The sequence below is a fragment of the Hyaena hyaena genome, unplaced genomic scaffold (genome assembly GCF_003009895.1).
Source record: "Hyaena hyaena isolate Hyena2069 unplaced genomic scaffold, ASM300989v1 scaffold_321, whole genome shotgun sequence".
Classification (NCBI taxonomy): Eukaryota; Metazoa; Chordata; class Mammalia; order Carnivora; family Hyaenidae; genus Hyaena; species Hyaena hyaena.
The window spans coordinates 13,029-39,756 of NW_024080953.1; the positions used below are offsets into that span (position 1 = coordinate 13,029).

A 26,728-nucleotide genomic window follows, 5' to 3' on the forward strand; every position below is an offset into this window, starting at 1 on the left:
TGTCACATGTAGGTCTTTAATCCATTTTGAGTTTATTTTTGTGTATGGTGTAAGAAAGTGGTCCAGTTTCATTCTTTTGCACGTTGCTGTCCAGTTTTCCCAGCACCATTTGTTGAAGAGACTGTCTTTTCCCAGTGGATTTTCTTTCCTGCTTTGTCAAAGATTAGCTGACCATATAATTACTATTTCTGGATTTTCTCCATTCCACTGATATATGTATCCATTTTGTGCCAGTACTGTACTGTTTTGATTATGACAGCTTTTTTTTTTTAGTGTTTATTTATTTTTGAGAGACAGAGTGTAAGTGGGTCGGGGGGCGGGGGGGAGTAGAAGGCAGAGAGAGGGAGACACAGAATCTGAAGCAGGCTCCAGGCTCCAAGCTGTCAGCACAGAACCCAACATGGGGCTTGAACTCACAAACCATGAGATCATGACCTGAGCTGAAGTCAGATACTTAACCGACTGAGCCACCCAGGTGCCCCTGATAACTACAGCTTTTAATATAAAGTCCAGGCTCCCACTTTTCTTGACCTCTAATGTTGGAAAATCCCAGGACTAATCCTTGAATGTCCCCTACATACATTCATTTCCTAGGTTATCTCATCTAATCTCATGGTTTTAAATACCATTCATATGCTGAAGACTCAAGTTTATACCTCCAGCTCCAGTCTCTTAATTAAACTTCAGACTCACGAAACTGCCAGCTCAGGATCTCCAACTGGACAACAAATTGGCATCTGAAGTTCAACATTCACAAAACAAAAGTCTTAGCTACTTTATACCTCACACCTGCTCTTAATCCTAGTCTTCCTACTCCCCCATAATTGCACCGTCATTTATCCTCATAATTCAAGATTTCAAATCTAAGAGCACTGATTTCTTTCTTTCAAACCACATATGCAAACCATACTCAAATCATGTCAGTTCTACCTAAAGTCAAATCCCAAGTCAAACCATTTCTTTCCACCTTCACTGCTACCACCCTGTCCAAGTAACAATTGTTTTTTGTTTTTTGGTTTGTTTGTTTTTTTTTTTTTTTGCCTGGATTATTACAAAAGTCTTCTATTTGGAATCCCTACCTCCATTCCTTCCTGCCAATGGGCAATTCTCCACTTAGCAGCCAGAGTTATCCTAAATATAGAGTTAGATTATGTCATTCCCATGTTCTAAACCTCCACAGTTTCTCATCTCAAAATAACATCAAAATGTCTATTGATGTCTTCTGCCCATTTCTTCATTGGATTATTTGTGTTTTTGGGGTGTTGAGTTTGATAAATTCTTTATATATTTTGAACACTAATCATTTATCAGAATGTTTTCAAATATTTTCTCCCGCTCCGTCAGTTGGTTTTTAGTTTTGTTGATTGTTTCCTTTGTTTTTATTTTTTTTTAAATGTTTTATTTATTTCTAGGAGAGAGAGAGAGAGAGACAGTGTGAGCAGGGGAGGGTCAGAGAGAGAGGGAGTCACAGACTCTGAAACAGGCTCCAGACTCTGAGCTGGCAGTCAGCACAGAGCCCGACGCGGGGCTCGAACCCACGAACCGCGAGATCATGACCCAAGCGAAAGTCGGACGCTTAACCGACTAAGCCACCCAGGCGCCCTGATTGTTTCCTTTGTTATGCAGAAGCTTTTTATCTTGATGAGGATGGAACTAGAGTGTATTATATTAAGTGAAATAAGTCAGTCAGGAAAACAAAAATATCATATGATTTCATATGTGGAATTTAAGAAAGAAAACGAACACAGGGAAAGGAAAGGAAATAAGATATAAGCAGAGAGGGAGGAAAATCTTAAAAGACTCTTAAATACAAGGAACAGGGTTGCTGGAGGGGAAGTGGGTGGGGGGGATGGGCATAAAGGAGGGTACTTGGGATGAGCACTGGGCATTATATATGAGTAATGAATCACTGGGTTCTGCTCCTGAAACCAATACTATACTGTATGTTAACTAACTTCAATTTAAATAGATAAATTTTTTTAAAAAACCTGTAACATCATTGGGGCGCCTGGGTGGCTTAGTCGGTTAAGCGTCCGACTTTCGCTTAGGTCATGATCTCGCGGTTCGTGGGTTAGAGCCCCGCGTCGGGCTCTGTGCTGACTGCCAGCTCAGAGCCTGGAGCCTGTTTCAGTCTGTGACTCCCTCTCTCTCTGACCCTCCCCTGCTCACGCTGTCTCTCTCTCTCTCTCCTAGAAATAAATAAAAAACATTTAAAAAAATTAAAAATAAATAAATAAATAAAAACCTGTAACATCGAAATGTCTTACTGTAGTCACAAAGCCCCATATCATATGGTCCCTAGCTGCTTCTGACTGCATCCTTGACCTTACTGCACCTTACTGTAGCCCTGTAATATTGTCCTTCTCGTTCTTCCTCAATACACCATAACTTCCTCGATGCCTCTGTTCTTTCCAGGATCTTGACAGTCAGTCAGGATAAGTGAGGTAACCTTGCGCACAGGTATAGTAGATTATTCACTTTTGTTTTTCCACTACCTAACTTGGTAAATGGCATATAGTGAAACTCAAAGATGTTTTTGGATAAACAATAGGTCTCTTAAAAAATTGGACATTTTAGCCAACCATCTGGTTGGAATATGAGCTTATATTATGGTAGAGTTGCCAAAAACATCTAATATTACCTAAGGCTGTATTAACAGAAATATATTGTTTACAGAAAGGCAGGTCTTACTTTCTCTAGTCAGACCACTTGACTCCAGGTACCACATATTAAGAAGGCTTTTCAATCACTGGTACATTTCAGGCAAAATACATTTCTCAGAGGAGGTAAAAAAAGAATGTTGAAAGGGCTGGACTGTGCCCTGTGAAAACCCATTAAAGGAATTAAAGGAACTGAGAATCTTTAATTTGATGTATACTTACTTGATAATTGAAGTAGAGACATAAAAGCCCTCCCCAAATGGCAAAAATTGTGCCATATGAAAGAGGGGGTTATGCTTATTCTTTTTAGCTAGAAAGGAAAGAACCAATTGTAGGAGTTTCAGAGAGGAAGGTTTTAGTTCAGCATAAGGAAGAATTGCCTACCACAGTTTTCCCAAACCACTGTTTTGTAGATTACTATACCATTTTAGGCTAAACAAAGTGATTTCTGTCTTTAATGCAGGATTTCTCAGAATCTTTACTATGGAAGAGGATATATGCCTCATTCCCAAAATGTATTTGTCCATAGAAACTTTTATTCACAGAGCACTGTTAACTTCTCTTTAAACAACACTTCATAGAAGAGATTGAGTTAAGGCTGTTCAAAAATAAACAATATCTTCTGAAGGAGTAGGGTCAGGTTTACTGGAAGATATCTGGAGAAACTGAATGGTGTTACTATCACCTCAGTATTTCTGAAACCATGGTCAGTAAAACTAAAATATATAACACTGGGAAACTGGAGTGAATTCTATTATTTGTACATTTACTATGTGGGACACAACACAGTTCTAGGTAAGAATAATGGAGCAAAACCAATGGAAATGAGGCTCTATAGTCCAGTGGTTCTGAACTTTCTTCCCTAGAAATACACATTAGTATGATATCCCCATGTCTGTCCACTGGTTCATTCACTGTGTGCAAGGTAATGTTTTTGACCTTTTTCATTCACAAACAAACAAAAAGCCCTCATGTTCTACCACTTTTGTCATCCCCTGACAGATTTTAATGGGATCTTTATATGGGGCCAAGCCCCTCCACTGAGCATCACTAAGCTTAAACCTAGAGTGTTATAACTTTTTTTAATAAACAGGGAATTCCAAGGCCTAAATGGAGAAATGGCATTTAAAGATTATAGAACTGATGAATGGATCAAAAAGATTTGGTACATATATACAATGGAATATTACTCAGCCCTTAAAAGGAATGAAATCTTACCATTTGCAATGATTTAGATAGAGCTAGAGATTATTATGCTAAGTGAAATAAGTCAGAGAAAGACAAATACCATATGATTTCACTCATATGTGGAATTTAAGAAATAAAACAAATAAACATGAGGGAGGGAAAAGAGAAGCAATCCAAGAAACAGACTCTTAATTATAGAAAACAAACTGATGGTTACCAGAGGGAAGGCAGGTGGAAGAATGAGTTAAATAGATGATGGGTATTAAGGAGTGCATTTGTGATGAGCACCTGGTGGTGTATGTAGTGATGAATCACTAAATTCTATATCTGAAGCTAATATTACACTGTATGTTAAATAACTAGAATTTTAAATAAAAATTTGGAAAAAGAAATTACAATTATGGGAAAGAAAAATAAGAAAGACTATCAAAACATATCCACTACTTTGAGGCTGAAATGGGTAATAATAAAAAACAGGAAGTTTAATTCATAAAAATACTGTTGTTATTAAATATCTGTTGTATGGGGCGCCTGGGTAGCTCAGTCAATTAAGTGTACGACTTTGGCTCACGTCATGATCTCATGGTCCGTGGGTTTGAGCCCCGCATTGGGCTCTGTGTTGACAGCCAGTTCAGAGCCTGGAGCCTGTTTTGGATTCTGTGTCTCCCTCTCTCTCTCACCCTCCCCTGCTCACACTGTCTCTCTCTGACTCTCAAAAAAATAAAATCTGTTGCAATAAGCCATAAATGATGTGATTATAAGAAAAAGCTGGGCCAAAAGCACTGAAAAGGCATGGATGGAAAATTATAATTAGTGTCCATACAACTGTCCACAGGAAGGCATAATCCAGCTGAAACATTGTAGTCCCTAAGAGGAATGTGTATTGTAGAAGAATGGCTCGACAGGATTTATTTTTTTTAAGTTTATTTATTTATTTTTGAGAGAGAGAAGGGGAGTGAGAGAATTCTAAGCAGGCTCTGTGCCTTTAGTGCAGAGCCTGATGCAGAGCTCCATCTCATGAACCGTGAGATCCTGACCTGAACCCTAATCAAGAGTTGGACTCAACCAACTGAGCCACTCAGGTGCCCCAAGATTTTTACAATTTATACTTGTTCTTGATTTCCAGAACCATGCTTACCATATTTAATTTGGTTTCCAAAGATCTATCAGTATGAATAAAAGGGTATTTGGGTTAGTAGATAAAATACCATAATTATCAGAAAGATGTATTTCTTCTGTGTATTAATAAAATGTCATTTGTCTCCTACCACCTGTACAGAAAATTTACTAAAAAGATCTTACCAACACTAGGTAGCTGACAGGCCAGCCTCTGAATCAGATTGTACCAGACATACCAATTCATGAGGTCTTAGTGAATAGTATAATTATATTGCTTATGAAGAAACTTGAAATACCCTTTCTGTTATTCTGCAATTTTGCCCCAGGAATGAGCACCTCAAAAAGTGGAGTCATTAGTTCTAAAGGACAAGTAAAGGGATTCCTACATAACTTTGCATAGCCCCAGAGACTAATTTCAATTATACATTTGTGTTTTTAATGGACATTTAGAAATACCTAGCCTGCTTTAGCAATACTACACAATATTTAGAGTTTAGTAACTTATAGGAAGACAAAGAGTCTCAGGGGAATTGTACTTTAATGTACTGGAAAACCCAGTCCTAGAACTGTTTCTATCATAGGAGAAAAGTGTAGGAGATCATCTCAGATACAATGCTACTTCTCTTCCCTAACCAAGTAGGAGAAAAAAATGCTTTAAGATGGGTGATGGCCAAGACCAAAGCCAGAGATTGGGGTCTGGACGGAGTCCAAGGAGGCATTAAAGCTTTGTCTTCTTGATCTCCAGGTTGATCATGTTCTCTTGGGTATGGGGAATCTGCTTATCTGCTGGCTTCTGTAAATCCTCTGGCTTTATAGGAACATAGTAGTAGCCCATGATGGAGAAGATCAGGCAGACCACCAGCAGGAGACAGGAAAACAAAATGAATTCTGCCCACTGCAGGAAGAAATAAATAGAAGAATATGGAGAAACTTGAAACTAAATGGATCTTCATAGGATGAGCAGATTGACTCAGGGTCATCAGTGTAGGCAGAAGTTTGCTAAAAGAAGAGTGGGTTCACTGGCTTCTCCTCATATAGGCCTATAATGGCCATTACTGCCACTCTTAGATGTCTATTTTCCTGGCCAAGTCTGTTTATATCTAGCCCATCTCATGCCACAGCACTGAGTGGGAACATGAGGGGCAAAGAGATGGGGGAAGAGGGAGGAAAGGAACTTGGAAGGGAAACGTGGGTAGACAAGCTCCTGCTTCCATCAGATCCATACCTGCACCAGGCCACTGAACTGTGCCACAACAAGCACGATGATATTCCCAACTGCAACTGTCAACAACCAGGCTGCCTGGAGTACAGATTTCATGCTAGAGGGAGCCTAAAGAGGACACAGGTTTGTGAGTAAACAAACTTCCTACACCATCCATATGACCCATGCATCCAGAAAACTTCTCCCACAAAAGCTTCCAAATTTGAATTCCTGCCCCCACTGCACATTCAGCTATGATGTTTGATTCAGGGGGTGGCAATAATGTTAACAGTAAAAATAAGATGGAGCTCTTAATTGAATATTTTAATTGATTATACCATATAATCTTGATTATACCCTAAGAGATAAATTTTATCAGTATTCTTATTTTATACATAAAGAAAAATAGCATCAGAGATAATTAACTTGCTCAAGTTTTCACAATAGGTTGCACTGTCAGTATTTGAACATGGGCAGTTTGACTCCACAGTTCTTATTCTTAAAAAATTTTTTAATATATTTTTTTTAATTTTTATTCATTTTTGAGAGAGAGAGAGAGAGAGAGAGAGAGAGAGAGAGACAGCATGAGCAGAAGAGGAGCAGAGAGAGAGAGAGGGAAACAGAATCTGAAGCAGGCTCCAGGCGCTGACCTGTCAGCACAGAGCCCAATGGGCTGGAACTCACCAACCATGAGATCATGACCTCAGCTGAAGTCAGATGCTTAACTGACTCAGCCACTCAGGGACCCCTAGAAACATTTTTTTATGTTTCATTTTTATTTTTGAGAGAGACAGATCGTGAGTTGGGAAGGGACAGAGAGAGAGGGAGACACAGAATCTGAAACAGTCTCCAGGCTCTGAGCTGTCAGCACAGAGCCCAAACTCGTGAATCACGAGATCATGACCTGAGTGGAAGTTGGATGCTCCACCAACTGAGCCACTCAGGTGCTCCCAAAGTCCTTATTCTTAAAGTACCCTTTCCTAGATCCCAAACAGCATCACCTACTATGCTGCACTGACATGATCCTGGGAGTCAAGATGACTCACTGTTCAGGGTCATAATGTAAGGAATCTAAGGCCAAAAAATATAGAGGTCTTGACCAGGATCACATACCTATTTAAGGTAGTTCTAGGATTAAAACTCATCCTTCTCTGAGGATATATCCACCTCCACTTTTCACTTGCAAAAACTTACCTGAGAATAAGAAAACTCAAGTCCTGTGACAGAGAACATGACCTCCCCAGCTGTAACCAGGGCATATTGTGGTAGCTGCCATGCAATGGACAGTTTGTTGGCTGGAATGTCTTTCATCTTCCAGGCCTGAGGACCCTGATTGGTGCTCTTAGTGAGGGAAAGAAGAAATGGGCTTATTAGTAGCAGCAAGTAAATATTTCTGACCTACAGCATTTTATGATCTTATATCCATCCCCTTTTTGTATTTTCATCCTTCAAAGAGAATGAAGAAATTCTATAGAATTTCAGTTTTTGAAATTCCTTTTGGTAATACTTGACTAACTTACCAGGCTTCAGTCAATCAGATACCATTATTGACTAAGTCCTTAAAATGGCAGAATATTTTGATATTGTAGTTTGGATCTCCATCATTTTGACCTATAGGTATTTTGATCCTGGCCAACATTTTATTTTTTTTTAATTTTTTAAAATGTTTATTTTTGAGAGAAAGAGAGAGAGAGGCAGAGAGAGGAGGAAACACAGAATCCAAAACAGACTCCAGACTCTGATCTGTTAGCACAGAGCCTGACCCAAGGCTCCAGCTCATGAACTGCAATATCATGACCTGAGCCAAAGTCAGATGTTTAACCAACTGAGCCACCCAGGCCCCCTGACCAATATTTTAAATATAAAATGGCATCTAAATTATATAAACACAATAAATTTTCAACATGTTCTTGAGAAAGTTTACTTCCTTGTCCAGTTTTCTATGTAAGTACAATTAAACTGTTTTTTGACATTTTTCATTAAAATTTTTATTTTACTAAAATTACATTTATCAAAATTAATTATTTTCTTACTATACCTTACATTAGACATTTTGTTGATCAACTTTTTAAAAAATCTATATCAAATACTGCCTGCTATTTTTAATTCTATTTACTGGCCATTTTTTTTCTTTTATAATTTATTGTCAAGTTGGTTTCCATATAACACCCAGTGCTCATCTCAACAAGTGCCCTCCTCCATGCCCATCACCCTCCTTCCCCTCTCCTCCCACCCCCATCAGCCCTCAGTTTGTTCTCAGCATTCAAGAGTCTTTCATGGTTTGCCTCCCTCTCCCCAACTATTTTTTCCCTTTCTCTTCCTCCATGGTCCTCTGTTAAGTTTCTCCTGTTCCACTTATAAGTGAAAACATATGGTATCTGTCCTTCTCTGACTGACTTATTTCACTTAGCATAACACCGTCAAGTTCCATCCATGTTGCTACAAATCGGCCATTATTTTTTAACTCAAATTTCACACATCAAATTATGTCAAACAGAGACAATTTGTCTGTAGAATTTTGGTCAAAAAATGTTTTTTCAGGGTTGCTTTTTTTTAAAAATTAATGTTACCAAATATACGTGATTCTATAATCTTCATTTCTTTGTCTGCAGGTTTTTAGCTATGATTGGTCTTATTTTATATAGTTTATATCCACTAATATTTGTTATAAATGGAATAAAAATTCACATGTACTTTTTGAAGTGAAACCATTATTAGGTAGTAGGTGTAATATCTAAAGTATAGTGTGATTAAAATGTCAGCTAAAACAAAAAGATTGAAAGTCCTTGAAATCAAAAATGTCTGACATCCAAATGTCCTTCATTTTCTAATTCAAAGGGTCATTATGTTCAAAATAGATAAATTTTGCTTCAATTGATATTATGAACAATACATGGTCATATGTTCGGGTTTTCTTAGGCTAATAGAAGACCATGACCTAAGCTTCTAAATCAAGGTCTCATACTCAATACCCACAGGCAGATAATTAAGAAAATGAAGCAGGCTAAATGGGAATGACGGGAGCTGTGGTAAAGTGGATAGCACAGGCCTCATATAAAGGGCATAGCCATTACAGCACTAGTCAATTCACATGGTAGTACTTGTAATTAAATCTTCTGATTTTGTTTTAAGAAACATTAAGAGAGGAGAGGAATTAAGATGGCAGAGTAATAAGGGAAGCCTGGGCTTGTCTTGTCCCTTGAACACAGCTAGATCAGCATCAAACCATTTTGAACATCTAGGATATCAGTCTGAGGATTAACAATCTACATAATTTGAGGGAGAGAATGCGGCAGGTATATGGTGAAGAGAGGTGAAATGGGGGAGAGAGGAGCCATGGTGCTGCAGAGGGGAAGGAAGCCATTTTCACAGAAAGGAGTAAGAGAGGAAGAGAGAGAGGCACATTGGATTTGTGCAAAAAAGCACTCCTGAAAGCAGTTATAGGGAAAGAGTAAAAACACGCACAGGGAACTGCACAAGTAAACTGTTCCCTAAAACATTGATGGGAAGGGGGGAAAGGAAAGGGTTTCAATACCACCAGGTTTTTATATATATAAACAGTCTCAAGTTTCAGAGGTCAGCCCCTGGTGGTTCTCTGGTGAGGAAGCAGGGCAGAACCCTGGGAATGGGCAGCATGGTCTGAGGATCCCCTGGGTTGCAAAGGGAGAATGGGTTCCCCTTCTTGGAGTGCATTTGGTAGAGGTGATACCGTCTCCAAGGGCAAAAGACACAATGGGCATCATCAAGCTGCCACATTCACCCATATAAAAATAGAGACTGCCTCAGGGCAGCAAACCCTGGAGTGGGCCGTGTGTTGCAATTTACTGTAAACTCTGAGCTCCTACTTCTGCATGGTGGTACAACCATTTCCTGGGACAAGTGGGCCACAGTGCAACAAGACCCTTTTCTCTAGAACTGTGGGAGTCTCTGAAGTGTGGAGTTTTGAAACATTGCCATTCCTGAGATAAAACTCTGGAGGGAGGCACTTCCTGGTAGTCCGACAGCTGGGAGACAGGGGGAAGGCAGGGAGCTGATGGATGCAGGGGACACAAAAGGGGTGACTGATTGCACTGTCTGTGAGGGTACAAACTTCCCACTCTGGAGACTAGGGAGTGGACGAGGGCATTTACACCATTAGAACACAAACACTAATCAACTCCAGTGGGCTAAACAGTGCCACCAAGTGGAGAAAGGCGCTGTTACACCAAGACCCTCCTCCCTGTGCCCGGAGGCACATTTCCACTAGGGCAAGTAGGCCTGAGGTCAGAGCAGCAGGCCCCTCCTGTAGAAGACCAGCACAAATCCCCTTCCTGACCTTAGTCTACTAACCCCAGACTGCTGCAAAGTTTCAGTTATACGGGAAACTGGATCTAGCTTCATTTGTTTTGTTTGTTTGTTCGTTTTTTGTTGTTGTTCCTTCTGTTTTTCTTTTGTTGTTAAAAATCCAGCTTCTTATGTGAAATCCCCTGAATTTTAAGTATTGTCAATTAATAATGATTATTACTACTTTTGTCAGTCCTGTTCAGGCCAAACAAAATAGGACTATGGAAAAAACTGGGCCCCCAGGCTCCATTTTATGATGTCTACTCTAAATGCTTATTAGATCCTGACATTCAGAAACAATATATATGACTTCTATCCTGAGTAGCATACAAAAACAGAACAAACAAAAAGGGGAATAACAACAAGAATACAGTGTTATGGGTTGAATTGTGTCCCCTTAAAACTCGTATGTTGAAGTCCTAACCCCAAATGAGTTCTAACTGAGAATGTGACCTTATTTGGATATAGGTTGGTTGCATATATAATTAGTCATGTTAAAATGGGGTCATTAGGGTGGGTTATAATCCAATATGGCTAGTATCCTCGTAAAAAAGAAGAAAGTTGGACACAGACAAGCATACATGAAGAATTTCATATGAAAATGAAGGCAGAGATTGGGGTGATTCTTCTACACATCAAGGAATACCAAATGTTGCCAGAAAACCACTAGAAGCTAGAGGAGAAAGGTATGGAAAAGATTCTTCTTCACCAGCCCTCAGAGATAACCAACCCTACTAACACCTTGGTTTTGGATTTCTTGCTTTCATTACTGTAAGACAATAAACTTCTGTTTTTAAGTCACATAGCTCGTGTACTTTGTCATAGCAGCCCTGGAAAACTATCACTAGGTTGTTTTATTATCTGAACAATTAATTAAGGTAATTAACAAACAAACAAAAACCTCAACAAACTAGAAATAGAAGGGAACTTAATCCAGCTAACACACTTAGTGATAAAAGACAATGCTTTCCCCCCAAGAAAATGTCTGCTCTCACCACTTCTATTCAAGGTTCAAGCCCTGGCAATTGGTTAAGAAAAGGAGATAAAAGACATCCATATTGAAAAGGAAGAAGTAAAGCTATATACAGATGACATGGTCTTATATGTAGAAAGTCCTAAGGGATCCACTAAAAAAAACTATTAGAACTATTAAATGAATTCAGTAAGGTTGCAGGATACAAGATTAACATATAATTCAATTGTTTTTCTAGGGGGTATAGCTCAGGAATAGAGCATTTGATTGCAAATGTTTTCCTTGCAATGGACAATTGGAAAATGAAACTAGAAAAGTGATTCCATTAACAATAGTATCATAAAGAATAAATACTTAAGAATAAATTTAACAAAGTAAATGTAAAATCTATACTCTAAATACTATAAACATTGCAAAAACTAGGTTTTAAAGAAGATCTAAATAAATGGAAAGAGATTTCATGTTCATTGATCAGAAGATTTAATATTGTTAAGATAGCAATATTCCTTTGAATCGCCTACAGATTTAATGCAATCAGGGTCAAAATCCCAGCTGGCTTCTGATTCTAGGCTGATCCAAAATTTTATCTGGAAATGTATAAGACCCAGAGGAGCCAAACCAATCTTGAAAATAAAGAATAAAGTTGGAAGGACCTATACTTCCTCATTTCAAAATTTTCTACGAAGTAACAACAATCAAGTGTGGTACTGTCACAAGAATAAACAATAGATTAATGGAATAGAATTGAGAATCTAGAAATAAGCCCTCACATTTATGGTCAACTGATTTTTGACAAGAATGTCAAGGCCATTTAATGGGAAAGAATAGTCTTTTCAACAAATTGTGCTAGGACAACTGAATATTCACATAAGAATAGCTCATACCATATGCAAAAATTAACTCAAAATGGATTAATGACATAAATGTAAGAGTTAAAACTGTAAAACGCTTAGAAGAAAACATAGGCGTAAATCCTCATGACTTTCGATTAGGGAATGGTTTCTTAGAGATGACATCAAAAGCACAAGCAACCAAAATAAAAATAGATAAACTGAACATAAAAATTAAAAACACTTGTGTTTCAATGGATACCATCAAGGAAGTTAAAAAGTAGATGTGTTACATCTATACAATGGAATATTACTTAGTAGTAACAAGAAATGAAGCACCAATACATGCTACAACATGAATGAACCTTGGAAAATATGCCAAAGAATCCAGACACAAAAGGCCACATATTATATCATTCTGTTTCTATTATATGCCGATAGCCAATGTTATCTCTTTTAATGTCCCTTATAAAGACCATAATGTACTCTTCTAAAGTCACAATAGAACCCATTACTTTACACTAGAAATAAATATGTGACCCTGCCCTGACACACAGTTTTCTTTGGATCCCAGGATAAATACAGATACAGATATAGATATATAGCTAAAAATATAGATACAGATATATGGAAGGAGAGAGTAGGGGTAGTCATGAGTTACTTACATTAGTAACAACAAACAGATAAGTTGTACCAAAGTCTAGCAGACCCATATTCAGTGAAAAGTCCTTATCTTCTGTTCTACAATGTACTGCAGGGTATCTGGAACAGGACAATTTTAGTTAATAAACACCACAGCTTTTAGAAAAGCATTCCCATCTCTAGGGAAAGAGTGACCTCATCTTTCTATTCATGGTGAGTCAAGCAGCAAAGCCACCATTTCTCTTTGAACAGAAGTCTCTAGGAGTGATTGATTTTAATGCCAGGTTTTTCTGACCCTGATCTGAGCTCTTCATTGCCTGTCAGGTATTATTATTATTATTATTATTATTATTTTTAACATTATGCCTGAATAAAGAAGGCACAAATCATCTTCTGTTGTGGACTTCAGGCCCTAAGTCTTCTCATCTTAGCCTTATGAATTTTTCTCATCCAAGCCTTATGAATTAGTGAAATGGTATAAAACAGGAAACCTGAGTATACTCAAAATCAATCCCTGCACCTATATGCAAAGAAAACATTAAAAAAATTGTTGATAAAAGTAAAATGTCCACAAGGGTAATTCTCTTACTCTCCACTTTGTACAGTTGTGTAAGCAGACACACCATAGTCTTCACCAACACTGAGGAAGATATCTGTAGCCAGGGAGATGTTGACCTCTTTGTGTAAAGTATTAACAAACCTAAGGGTAGAGACATTGTCACACATCAGACAAACCCTCACAAACAGAGACACCTGTTTACCACTATATCCCCAGTGCCTAGAACAGTTTTGGCACACAAAATGTACATAATATATGTTGTTAAGTGGATGAATAAAGGAACCACATATAAGAAATAATCAGTAGTCTTAGCTATCCTGAACTTTCTCCTTCTTGAGGTATTAGCCATCTATCTGCAACACCCTCACATAATCTCTAACAGGGATGGGCACTATCATGATCATCCATGGCAATCTGTTTCCTCACTAATCCAGTTTAGGTGCATCCAATTTATTTCCCTCTTATAATGGGATTCGTCAATTGAGACACCACTAAGAAAAATAATTATTTATAAATATATAAATATATACTAGTTTTTACATAAAACTCATACTTTATCCTCTTACATATGAAGTGTGATTTGTCTTGTACAAAACTCAGACTCCCAGCCCTTAGTAGGTTATCATTTTGGAATCTGCAGATAATACTGAACCCTTTCAGAATGACCTTTTTAGTCTCCTGGACCTGGGTTCCTAAACTGTTTCCTCAGTATGAGTTTTGGCATTTTGATAACTTTTGCCCTAATCTCTGGCTCACAAGATAAGAAGGGAAGTTTTCTCTAGAACCCCTAATGTTGATTCCTGCACTGTAGATAATCCTGTGCGAACCTGGAAATTTCCTTCAATCTTTTCTGGAGGTTCCTCTGGTTCTTATGGCTCTCTGACACAGGAAGTCATTTCCTCACTATTGCCTTACTTATTTTGAGCTGTTTACTTTTTCTAAAGCATATTCAAAAGCAAATTATTAGGAAGGTTCCACCCTTCAGCAAAGTTCAGACATTTCATTAAAAGTTCTCCTCTAAAGTATTATTCTCAACAGCAAGCACCTAATCTTGATGGCCATAAGCATATGCATCTCTCTATTTCATGCCTGATTCCTGCTACAGAGACCAGTGACTTCTTGGGTGCTCTATCTCTGTAACTTTCCCTGGCCACCTGACATGATTTTTAGGCTAGTCTGGATTCAAAACCAAAGTTATTACCTTTACTACACCATGGGGCTTCTATAGGTTTATAAAAAACTACACTTTGCTTTAAAAACACAGTAATAATAAGAGATATTCAACTATCTACCATGAAGGGAGGATTATTTGCTCACTTCTAAATTTTTCTCTGGTGATTACAGAGAGGGAAGTACTCAGTTACTTTCCTGAGAGCAAGATAAGTGGATAAAATTCAACAACAAGGGATGTATACATCAGATCACAGGGGGGCATATACAGATACAGGGTCATCTTTTAATACCACAAGCCTATCAGCCTCTCACTGTCCTGGAAAATGCCTCTGATACCCATGCCCTTCATATTATAGGAGAGAGAATCCCTGTACAAGACAAATAGAATGTGAGGCTACTTTATCTGAAGCCCCACAGATCAGAAGAGAGACAACAATTCAAAGCAGAGTGGCCTGGGGTCTCGACATCCAAACCTCACAGCTGTCATCCCATTGGTTGTTTTGCTTTCTTCATCCTTCACCTATAATAGAGGAAAGTAAAAAACAGTTACAGGTGACAACAAGGAACTGCTAATCAGAAAATCTGATCATCAGTCATATTTGGTAAGATATCAATGAGTCAGCCAAAATAAGATAACAATTTGGAACCTGAGCCATTCCTCAACTTACCATCTTGCTGGAAATATTTTTTCCATCTTCTCGAATGATCAGACTGTACCAGTTCTTTTCTTCCACAGAATGTTTAGTGTAGACAGACATATTGTGATATTTTAGGTAGAAGTGGGAATCCTGGCTTTTTGTCTTCAGGTGGAGTTGGGCATAGTATGGCATCTTCTGTAGAATGAAGAGACTGTCACGCTCACCTTCTAATCCATTGTAGACATCACAGTCTCGCAGGATCCCAGGGCAGATGAGCTCATCAGATACTTTCAACTTTGCCCTTTAAACTAGTAATCCTATTTTTAGGAATATGCTATATGAGAGTAATTAGAGGCATGCAGAAATATTTGAGTAAGGATGTTCATTATAGGATTATATAGATTAATTTAAAAAAACCTTAAATACCTATAAGGAAATACTTCAGTAAACTACGATATATCCATAAAACAGAATTTCCTATGTCCATTAAAATCATATTCTCAAATTACCTAAGGACACAGAAGGATATTTATAGCATTATTAATGTTAAAAAAATCAAAGTTCAGGGGCGCCTGGGTGGCTTAGTCGGTTAAGCGTCCGACTTTTGCTTGGGTCATGATCTCGCGGTTCGTGGGTTCGAGCCCCGCGTCGGGCTCTGTGCTGACTGCCAGCTCAGAGCCTGGAGCCTGTTTCAGTCTGTGACTCCCTCTCTCTCTGACCCTCCCCTGCTCACGCTGTCTCTCTCTCTCTCTCCTAGAAATAAATAAAAACATTTAAAAAAAATCAAAGTTCAATACAGCATGTAGAGTTTGAGTAATTTTTAGAAATTTGTTTATTCATTGATACAAAAATGCTAACTGATCATCTCTGGGTAATGCAATTATAGGTGAATTTTATGTCTTTCTACATATTCTTCAGTTTTCAACAATAGATGTATGTTACTTTTATTATTAAAAATATTTTAAAATAAATACTTCAGAATATGTATAGTAATAATAGTGAAAATATACAAGCCAAATCCAGAGGATGTGATATTAGGAAGCAGTTTGAAAAAAAAACAATACAAATGACAACCCACGGAGAGCTTACAATGTTCCTGACACTAAGAGCTTTACATATAATATTTATCCTTATGACAGCTTGTGGCATAAAAATTATTGCTATTTTACAGATGTTGAAACTGAGATTTAGAGATAAAATGGCTTGTCCAGCGTCTTATAGCTAGGGAATGGCAGAACCAGGAATTGGACTGGGGACAGTTTGACTCCACAAGTCCATGCTTTTAACCACTATATTATGCTGTCACCTTGATGCATAATCTGAATGTGTTTCTTTTTTTAAATTTATTTTTCTAATTTTTTAATATTTTTATTTATTTTTGAAAGAGCGACACACAGACAGAGGTGAGCCAGTGAGGGGCAGAGAGAGAGAGAGAAACACAGAATCCAAAGCAATTTCCAGGCTCTGAGCTGTCAGCACAGAGCCCTACATGGGGCTTGAACTCACCAACCGTGAGATCATGACCTGAGGCGAAGTCAGGATGCTTAACCAACTGAGCCACCCAGGCACCCCTGAATGTGTTTCTAATTCATTCAAGTCCATATCTCACCTGAAAGGATCTGATGGACTCTTCCAACAGAGTACTGTTTTCATCTCCCAGTACTGTCACCTTCACCTCATCATCTGCCAGATTCAAGACTTGCAGGAAAATCTCTTGAGGACCAGGCTGCAGGGGGGTCATTCTCTTAAGACAGAGAATGCATGTCAGAGTTACCAATGAGAACACATTATCTCCATCCTATCTCTGATAGCCTAGTCCATCTAGTCAGGACAGTTTTCTCCCAAAGAGCATTTGGCTTAGAAAATTCTGAAGGCAGTTTGGAGGGGGAAACACCAGCTCAGTGTAGCAAGCACTGATGCTATGTAACAAACTCCATGCTTTTTGACTCAGCTGTGGCCTCATAAGTGATTCCTCAATAATGGCTGTTCGATCTGCCAAGTATTCAAAAGCCTTTGTTCCCAAAGGGATGATTAGATACCTTGATTATTAGTGTTTGGGAATTCCTTGACATTATACTCTGAATGACTCAGGTGGTAGGTGGGTTTCATTTTTCATTGCTATTCTACTCCTGTATCTATTCGTTTACAACAGATAGTTATGATGCGCCCTCTTTAGAACAGGTACTGTGCTAGATCCCAGGCAACCAGGACTGAACAAATCAGAAGAGTGAATACCATAGATATGGTCTTGCCCTCATGGAGCTTAAGATTTATTGAACTCACATTAATTTTGATCTCTACAGCTGCTGCAACTGCAAATGCCAGGCTTGCTAGGATCATACCAACAGCCATTTTCCTAAGTGATCTGTGGAGGAAAGGAAGAGACAATTATATCTAAACTTTAGATTCTAAAGGATAAAATCTAAACCCTCTAAGCCTACCATTAAAGACCTTTCCTGATTTGGTCCCAGCTACTCCTTACACTGAACAGTTCTCTGTTAATGCATCACATTTTCCTACCTCAACTTTTGTTTATGATGGTCTTTCTATCCATTATGTCATCATAACAAAAAATAATAGTAATGCAGCCAGATATATTGAACATTTGCTATATGCCAGGCACTATACATTATTACCTCATTTTCTTCTCATAAGTCTTTCTTGACTCTGTCAGCAGAAAGGACTCTCCTTGCTCTATATTTCTCTGGCACTTTGCTTCCCTTCTTACTGCACTTAATACATATTACATTGTATAATAATTATCCTTGCATGTGTTCTACCTCCCTTACTAAACAGTGAACTCCTTCAGGGCTTGGTCTGTGCAGTTATATTTGCATGGCATTGGTGCTGAACTCAATAATATCTGCTCAATTAATGAGTAAATGAAAAAAGACCATTTGAATATGATAATGTGGTTATCAAAAAGAAATTGCTATTAAATCAGGAATTAGAGGAGGCTTAACAATACTTCTGTCAAATTTACAAAGAACAACACTTCTTTTCTTTTTAAGTTTTTATTTATATTCCAGTTAGTTAACACACAGTGTAATATTAGTTTCAGGTGTACAATATTCAATATTTCCATGCAACACCCAGTGCTTCTATTTAGAATAAGGGGAAAGCAGTAATTAGGGACAACTCTATTCCCACTCTTACCAGGTACCCACTTTGTTTCATATAGACAATAGAAGATTTAAAAAGATTAACTGTCATCATAGCCTTTAGACTTTGAAGAGGCAACATTCAAGAACAAAGCAACAAACTTATTTATGATTCTATTCTCACATACTTTTGACTTCCCATGAAGCTTAGATCTACCTCTTCAACATTACACGGTTCAATCGGCAATAATGGTTTGGACTCTCTATAATAAGAATAAGTTAGATCAAATTCCCATTCTCCAGTATCAATAGGCATTTAGTTTAACTCAAATACATAGGAGCAGAAAAATCATAAACCAAAACAAATAATAACTAAGTAGAAAAGTACTGACATTGAACCATTATCAAGCTGAGCAAATATTAAGTCACTTTAAGCAACAAAGGCATAGTGAGCACTTACGAGAGGTTAATTCCACATTTGGAAACCAGCCGATAAATGACGAGGTCAAACAATGGAATGAAGATAAGAACCAGAAGGGGATTTAGTACCTGTAACACCATGGTGAAAAGGATTAATCACATGTATTCTTCTACCCTGAGTGTAAGTATGTGCTCTCATTTGCTTGTGTGTGCTCTAACATTCAAAAGTACTTTTATCATACTAAGTACGGAATGATTCCTAAGTATGGAATGATTCCACCTCTCTCAGTCCCTTTACACCCAGGGCTCTATTTGCCCTGCATAGCACCTCAGCTTCTCAATATCCACAGAACCAGTTTTACTCTGAACCTGTTTTTCTGTCCAATCAGTTGGGAGTTCTTCCCTTCCATTTTCACTTATCTTCTCCTATTACACAGCCCAAGGGAAAATGTCAAGGAGAAAAGGAGAGAAGAATTGGGAATTATTAAACAAGGGTTAAAAAAAGAACTGGGAGTCACCAAGTTGTGTTTTACTAACACAGCAAAGCCTTACATTTTATTGGACAATATTTCCAAAATACTGTCTTAACATGGAAAATAATATCCAAGCTTATACTTTTCCTGTGAGATAAAAATTCACTCTCCTTGGAGCTGGGCAGGATGTGTGGGGCAAAAGGAGAATATTTTCACCCCTATCCTTAATCCTCTTCAGCATACAAGGAAACAAAATCCCGTTATATTTGGTAATCCTAATACTACAGGTAGAAGTATAGATAAGGAAAGCCATAAATCCCCATGAGTATAGAGAAAACTCCTACCTGCATCTGGTCAGGCTGAAGCACAAAAACACCCTGAAAAATTATAACAAATTACATTTGGATGGTGGCTAACGACAAGAAAAGTTTAGATCAAAAATATTGCTAATTAGTAGGAGAGATACATAAGATAAAACACACCAGGTCTTTAGTTCAGGGCCCTGGTTGTGCTTCTAATGGTATTTGGGGAAACAGGCTGGGAATGGTTTCAGGCAATGTTTGCCACAGGCAGGCAGGCCTAAAGGAGAATTTTATTTTTCTGTGTACTATGGTTTTCTTGAGAGAGAACAGAGTCAGTGTTTTTGTTAATTTCAGTAACTGCAGTTGTAGGTAAGAAAGTGCAGGACAAGATGTCACGGTTAGTGTGAAGATTCCCACTAACACAGTGCTTCCAAAGTTGTTCTCCAGGGGGTCAACAAGAAAACAACCATAGTAAATCCTGGACAACCAGAGAAAGGGAAAAGGGAAAATTATATTTGGCAGGCTCCAAATAGACTGGTTAATAAAATCTTAACATCATTCCACCATGCCCTCTTCACAACTGAGATGCTAGAAAAACAATATAATAATCTAAGCAGAACAAGTGAGAGCCTAGAAGAGACTCTGAGTTTGCTAAAAAATGGAGATTGGAGAAACAAAACAATGTTTACAACTTTCCCATTCCTTGTCCATATATAAAGTACCATACTTCTAGGTCTCTTACATGAGCCTGAGATGGGCTAAATGTGTAGTGGCACCAATCAAATCTGAGTCTACTATGCCCCAGGAAGGCTTAGATGGGAGAAAACATTCTCTATTCCAAGTCTGTATCATTTCATTTACTCTCTTCTCGGTACTTCCTTGTATACATTTAAACCTTTCCATCGTTATATTCCTGATTTCTAAAGACAAGATTCTGTTTTTTATTTCTAGACTAGCTTTTTATTTATTTAATTTTAATTTTTAAAATATAATTTATTGTCAGATTGGTTTCCATACAACATCCAGTGCTCATACCAACATAGACTAGCTTTTTAAATTTTGCCTACTCAGTACCTTTATGTTGAAGGCACCTTTCTTATGATCTTAAATCAGTTTTGGGGCAAAAACACAAGAAATTAATTTTTCCCTTATATGGATTATAAAGAAAATAATAGATTTCTCTAGAAATTCTTTTCTCACCAGATTCCCATTCATCCTCGTGGCTTGTAAGGTCCATCGTGAGCCCTAGGGCAGACAGATGCTATTATGAGAAATTCCTTTCCTGTGAGAGGAAAGGGGCTGAAATAAGGGGTTGCTTTCAAGAGAGCCATTCTTACCTGCTGATCCAAAAGAGCCCAAAACATGGGCAATGGGATATATAGGAATAGTACCCTGGTCAGTGCCTTCACATCCATAATGAGCTGCTTCTGTAAGAAAGGGGAAGAAGGAACAGCCTGAATTTCTAGACTTGGTTTTCTTGCTTAGAGTAGAACTGTCCCAGAACAGTAAGGGAAGAGGTCACATGCAGCAAGAGGGAATCAGTTTGGTCATTGAAAATCTCCATGGAGGCATAAGATGTTTCTGCACTTCCAACTTACTGGGTATTTCTCAGCTGCCCAGTCCAGCCAGTGCTGTCGCTTTGGAATGTCCCCAGAGTGGTTGTTGAAACGATTGGAAATAGCAAACTAGGGCAGAGCATAGATATCAGAAGAGTGACAAAAATAAAACATCCCGTCCGTGCCTTTTCTAATTCATTATCCTTTCCCTCAGATACACATACTTTAATTGACTTACTCCAACCCTTTGATTTCTTCAGACATTGAATTTGGAATATTTCAGATATAATTTTAAACTACCCTTGTATCCTATTGGCAACATATATCACGTACACACACTTCAGAAGATCTTTGCCAAATTAAAAAAATTGTTACATAATTTTTTTTTACTATGGTTAAGTAGAGGCACAAAGGAAGATGGATTAATCTCAGTTTGCCAAAAGGTGCAGAAATGGAACAGAGGTCACTGGGGGAAATGTATACCCATGTTTGAAGGCCTATATGCTCAGCATAGCATCTCCTTCCCATTGGTTGAAAAAAGGCAGGTAAACAATTCAGACTTACCCAGATACACTTGACAACTTGAGTCACTATGTTTCCTTCTGGGGGTGGTTTTCTGTATATTTTACTTCCCATTGCAAACACAACTGCAGGTGATACACAAACAAGATTCTTAGCTTCTCATTTAGCACATACAGTATTTCATTACTAAGGACAGCCTGCTGAAGTGTTAGGAGTGACTGGCAAAGCTTATAAAGTGAGGGGGCTGGCTTAAGCTCCCTGACTTTGGAATTACACAAATTATGGGAGCCCAGACAAGAATAAAATGGTCAATTGTTAAGAGAAGTAATCTGTTGAGACTTTCTTGTGCCACAGAAATGGAAGTCATTTTTGAATTGTCTTTTCTTTCTCCATCTCTCCATCTGATATGTTACCAACTTTAATTGAGACCCTCATCAATGTTATTTCCTATCTGTCCCTCTTTTTCATTATCACTGCTAAGACTCTTGTTTAGGACTTTGCAACCTCTACCCTGGATTATTAAAATGGCTACCAACTAGTTTTTCAATCCCTGCTCTCTTCCTTCTCTTATCTGATACCACATTAAAACTTTCTTTCTAGGACCTACCCACAAAGACCAAACTCCTGGAATGAAAGCCCTTCCCAAATTCATTATTATCCTTAAGGCTATTATGATCACTATCCGTCTATTGAAGGTTTATTATTATATGGTGTTCAGCATTTTATATACATTAACAGATTTGACCTGAAAAATTTGTACTACTCTCTCCATTTTATTGCAGAAATTGAAGATAAAAGAAATTAAGCAATTTGTGCAGATTACATAGGTAGAAAATGCCAGAAACTGTATTTTTGACCTGAGGCTTGTCTGACTCAAAAATCTCTGCTCTTAACCACCATAAAGCATCTCATTTATTCATTCTTACACTACACACTTTGCTAGACTAAAAAAGACATGGCCTCTGTGGAGCTCACCTCAATTTACTGTTTCCACTTTATGTTTCATTATTTTCCATTAGGTTCTCTACACTCTAACCAGTATTAATCATTCTTACAAAAATAATTCTGTGCTATTACTGTACTTGAGCTCATTCTCTTTTTCTTACCCCATATTCTTTAACTACATCTCCATAGTTAATTGTAAGTGAATTTTGTTTTCCTATTTTCTTTCTATTTTCCAACTTACCAGCAAATTAAATGATATTATGTTTATAATTATGAAATAGTAAATATTATTTTTTCAAGTTTATTAACTAAAATCAGCAGGAAGACTCTATCTTGGTAGCATACCAGATGTATTTCCCTCCTTAATGAATGGATTTCCCAGCTCCAGCAAGATGTCCCTCTACAATGTCTTCTACCAAAGGAGTCTTTGTCAATGACCAGTGGCACTTTCCAGTATCTTTATGCACAAGAATGCCTGAGTCCCCTTACTTTTCCTTATCCCAACTTTCTAGCTAACTAAGAGTTTCTTAACTCTCAGTCAGATTCAGTTTATCACTTTTTCTTTATTAATCCTCTCAGTTTCCCCAAAGCTTCTCCAAATAGCACCCTTTACCTACCATAGGCTTCTTATTGTTGTCAGAAAAAATGGTTAAAAGAAAGGATGCTAATCCTGGGAGACAAGTGGGCAGGTAAAAAGGTATCTAGACAAGAGGAAGACTTTGGAGGGGGAAACAGACCACTCCTAAAACTAAGAATGATCCTAGAAAGAGGCTAGAAATCTCAATGGAGTGAACAGTAGGCTGATAAAAAGAAGGCCAGGTAATTAGCTGGATAAGATCACACTTAAATTTCAAAGCCACTTAACTGAAGAAGGGGAGTAGGAACCTTAAGTTTCTCTACTAGTTCTTTCTTGCAGTAGATGATGTTGCCTCCTACTTCACAAAGAAAACAGAAGCCTTCAAATGGAAATTGTCTCAACTTCCTGCCACCAAATCTATTAACTTCTATATCTAGACCTATCCTCTTCTCCCTCCAGTTAGTTGAAGGTGATGTTCCTCCTCTATAGAAAGGTAATTCTGCCACGTATGCTTTCAACTGATTACACTTTTTCTCACATCTTCAACCTCTGTCTCTACTGGAGTCTTCCTAATGATATTCAAGCATGCCCAACATCCTCTTGATGTCCCATTCAGCTATACACACCATTTTCCCTTTTTTACCTCTTATTCACTTCCCATTCTACTTTAATTGGTCTTGAATCCACCAATCTACCATAACTGATATCACCAAATTAGTGACCTTTTTGTTGCTCTATTCAACAGGGATTTTTGTCCCTTATCTCACTTTCCCACTCAGTAACATTTGTTACTTTAAACAATTCCCTTCTTGAAATCCTCTTAGAATCCAAAATAGAACTCTTACCATTTTGGCCATTCCTTCTTAGTCTCATTTGTGAGCTTTTCCTTTTTGCTTATCTTGTAATACTGGTATTCCTCAGGGCTCTATCCTAGCCCTCTTTTTAGTTTAGTTTTACTATCTCTTAGTTATTTAATCTATTTTTATGCCTTAATTGTTCTTCATAGACTACTAGCTCCAGATCTTTATCTACAGCCCAAACATTTCTTCTGAGCTCTAAACCTGTATTTCCAGATAGCTCTTTGATAACTCCAATTAAATTATGAAAGATCTAAAACGTAGTGTATCCCAAACTGAATTCATTAGTGTAATGATCCCACTATCTATCTAATTGCTCAAGTCAGAACTCTAACATTCAATGTTAATTTATCTTCTCCATCACTTCACATTTCTAATTATATCAAGTTTTGTCAATTTTACAAGGGCTGAGACTAGTCTGAGGTGAGTGAGACACTCCCCTTGAGCACAAAATTTAAAATAATGCCAAAATTCAGTAATCAAGATAAATAATATCCTTGCTTTACCCTTAACCCATTCTTTCTCCACATTATAGTCAGAGACACCACTGAGAAATAAAAATCTAACAATCATTCCTCTGTTCAGAATCCTTTTGTAGCTCCCTACTATTCTCCTGATAAAGTTCTAATTCCTTAATGACTGAAAAGGTCCTTCGTTATCTGGTTTCTGTCACTTTTTCCTCTTTATCATTCACATTTATACCCAGGGCAATCTGGAATTCCTCTAAGGCCTTCAGATATGTCACAATTATGACTCATTTCCTTGTCCTACAGATATATATCTTCTTTAATTAACTGCTGCTAAACTTTTAGGCCCTCACCTTAGATACCATTTCTTTAGGCAAACATTTTCTGAGCTTCAGAGTTTAGTCAAACATCCCTCCCCATTCCTACAACTTTTTCTGTGCTTCCCTCATGTGACATTGATCATACTATATTGTAAATTCTTGTTTACTATGTCTGTCTCCCTTTTCCTGCTGGACTATATAAGTTTTTTGAAAGCAAAACTCTGTGGCTCTCTAATCCACCAATGTGACCCCAATTTCTAGCACAGAATTTGACACATAAAAGGTTCATTAAATAAATGTTTGTTGAATCAATGAATGAAAAGAATAGATGAATAAATTTATAGTGAAAGGCCAGAGAATTTATTTATTCGTACCCAGAAAACTGAAGCAGCTGACTAATAATGACAACTAACACTTGTTTAACATTTCATAATTTATAAAACATTTAACTTACAGCATCTCTTTTGATCTTATAATTATTCTGATATGTTAATAGTTTTATTGTGCCATGATCCGGAGAAGGAGACATAGCACTAAATGGAAAACCAGGACGATATTTGGGAAAATGTTTGGCTTCAAATGGAGAAGGAAGCAGGGAATGTATCATCACAGCTCTCCTGGAATAACACAGAAGTTTCCTTGGAACTGGAATTAGAATCTGAGTATTACTATTAACCACCCCCTGGTAGAAAATAATCAGGATTGAACATTGAGTCTCTGGGTTCTTTCTTCCTCTACTGAGCTATTTGTGTTGTACTGGATATCTTCCAGGGGGGTGTCACCCAAAGGCTCAGAGTGAGAACAGGTTTCCAGGTCAATGATTAGGAACAATCACGTCCAAGTTCCCCCTTAGACTGCATAAACTAAGCAACACACACATCCTTTCTCCTCTTCCCTTATTGGGCTCAGTGGTAAGGACAATGGCATTTGATCTAAGTTGCATCAGTTTTCACCTACTCATCCCACTCCCCTCATTCTCTTTGATCAAGAGAAAACTCCTTGGGAGCATTGAAGAGCAGGGCAGAAAACAGCTAAACCTAGAAGCTACGTTAAAAGAATTAAAAATATATTCTAATTACCAGATAAATGACTATCAGATAAAATAAGCTAGTTTGAAAGAAAGGATTAATTATCTTCCTTGCTTCCTTACATATTGTAGTGTAGAACAGTGGATCTCAGCTTTGACTACTCATTAGAATCACCTAGATATTTAAAAAATTATAAATACCTAGGCTCCAAGCTGCAGAAATATTGACTTAATAACTCCAATATGAGGCACAGGGATTAGTCTTTTTAAAAGCTCCCCAGTTATTAGTTGTGTAACCTTGAACATGCTTGCTTGTTTCCTTCCTTCCTTCCTTCCTTCCTTCCTTCCTTCCTTCCTTTCTTTCTTTCTTTCTTTCTTTCTTTCTTTCTTTCTTTCTTTCTTTCTTTCTTTCTTTCTTCATTCAGTTTCTGACTTCGTTCAGTTAATTCATCTCCAATGTCTAAGGAAAATCCATACAATAACACTTACCTAATGGGGTTAGTATGAGGATTGAATGAAATAGTTTGTGTAAAGTGCTTAGATGATGCTTTTCATGTAGCAGGCATCAGTGATTATTAATTTCCTCTGTCCCAGTGCACTTACCAAGAGCTATCACCATTAGTAATCCTGGAACTCCAAAAGCCAATGCATAGCAGTCTTCCCCAAAACACTGCACATCTCCTAGGTCAAAAAAAAAAGTAACCTTGAATCTTGAGTCTTTGATGTTCTATTTTGCAACCTCAGGTTTGTGAGGTTGTAGACATAGCCATCCTCTTTCTTCCCATCACCTAATCCATAATCTTTCTTTTAGACCAGATAAATATCAAGATTAAAAGAAATTCTCAGATTTTCAAG

The 26,728-nt window shown here is 37.7% G+C and overlaps 1 protein-coding gene across 1 annotated transcript in view; it reads right to left on the reverse strand.

Annotated features, from left to right (window-relative positions):
* Positions 1-5,380: 5,380 nt before the first annotated feature.
* SLC15A2 (solute carrier family 15 member 2) overlaps positions 5,381-26,728 on the reverse strand; it is a 32,300-nt gene continuing 10,952 nt past the window's right edge. The window contains exons 7-22 of the mRNA XM_039248876.1: positions 26,477-26,554; positions 21,723-21,805; positions 21,201-21,287; positions 20,940-21,029; positions 20,803-20,847; positions 19,645-19,677; positions 18,868-18,956; positions 17,590-17,671; positions 16,916-17,050; positions 15,337-15,501; positions 15,142-15,188; positions 13,526-13,636; positions 12,960-13,056; positions 7,363-7,509; positions 6,193-6,297; positions 5,381-5,862 (exon numbers count right to left, since the gene is read on the reverse strand). Of these exons, the coding sequence (XP_039104807.1) occupies positions 5,686-5,862; positions 6,193-6,297; positions 7,363-7,509; positions 12,960-13,056; positions 13,526-13,636; positions 15,142-15,188; positions 15,337-15,501; positions 16,916-17,050; positions 17,590-17,671; positions 18,868-18,956; positions 19,645-19,677; positions 20,803-20,847; positions 20,940-21,029; positions 21,201-21,287; positions 21,723-21,805; positions 26,477-26,554 (1,571 nt within the window). The 3' untranslated portion in view covers positions 5,381-5,685. The remainder of the gene's footprint in view (positions 5,863-6,192; positions 6,298-7,362; positions 7,510-12,959; positions 13,057-13,525; positions 13,637-15,141; positions 15,189-15,336; positions 15,502-16,915; positions 17,051-17,589; positions 17,672-18,867; positions 18,957-19,644; positions 19,678-20,802; positions 20,848-20,939; positions 21,030-21,200; positions 21,288-21,722; positions 21,806-26,476; positions 26,555-26,728) is intronic.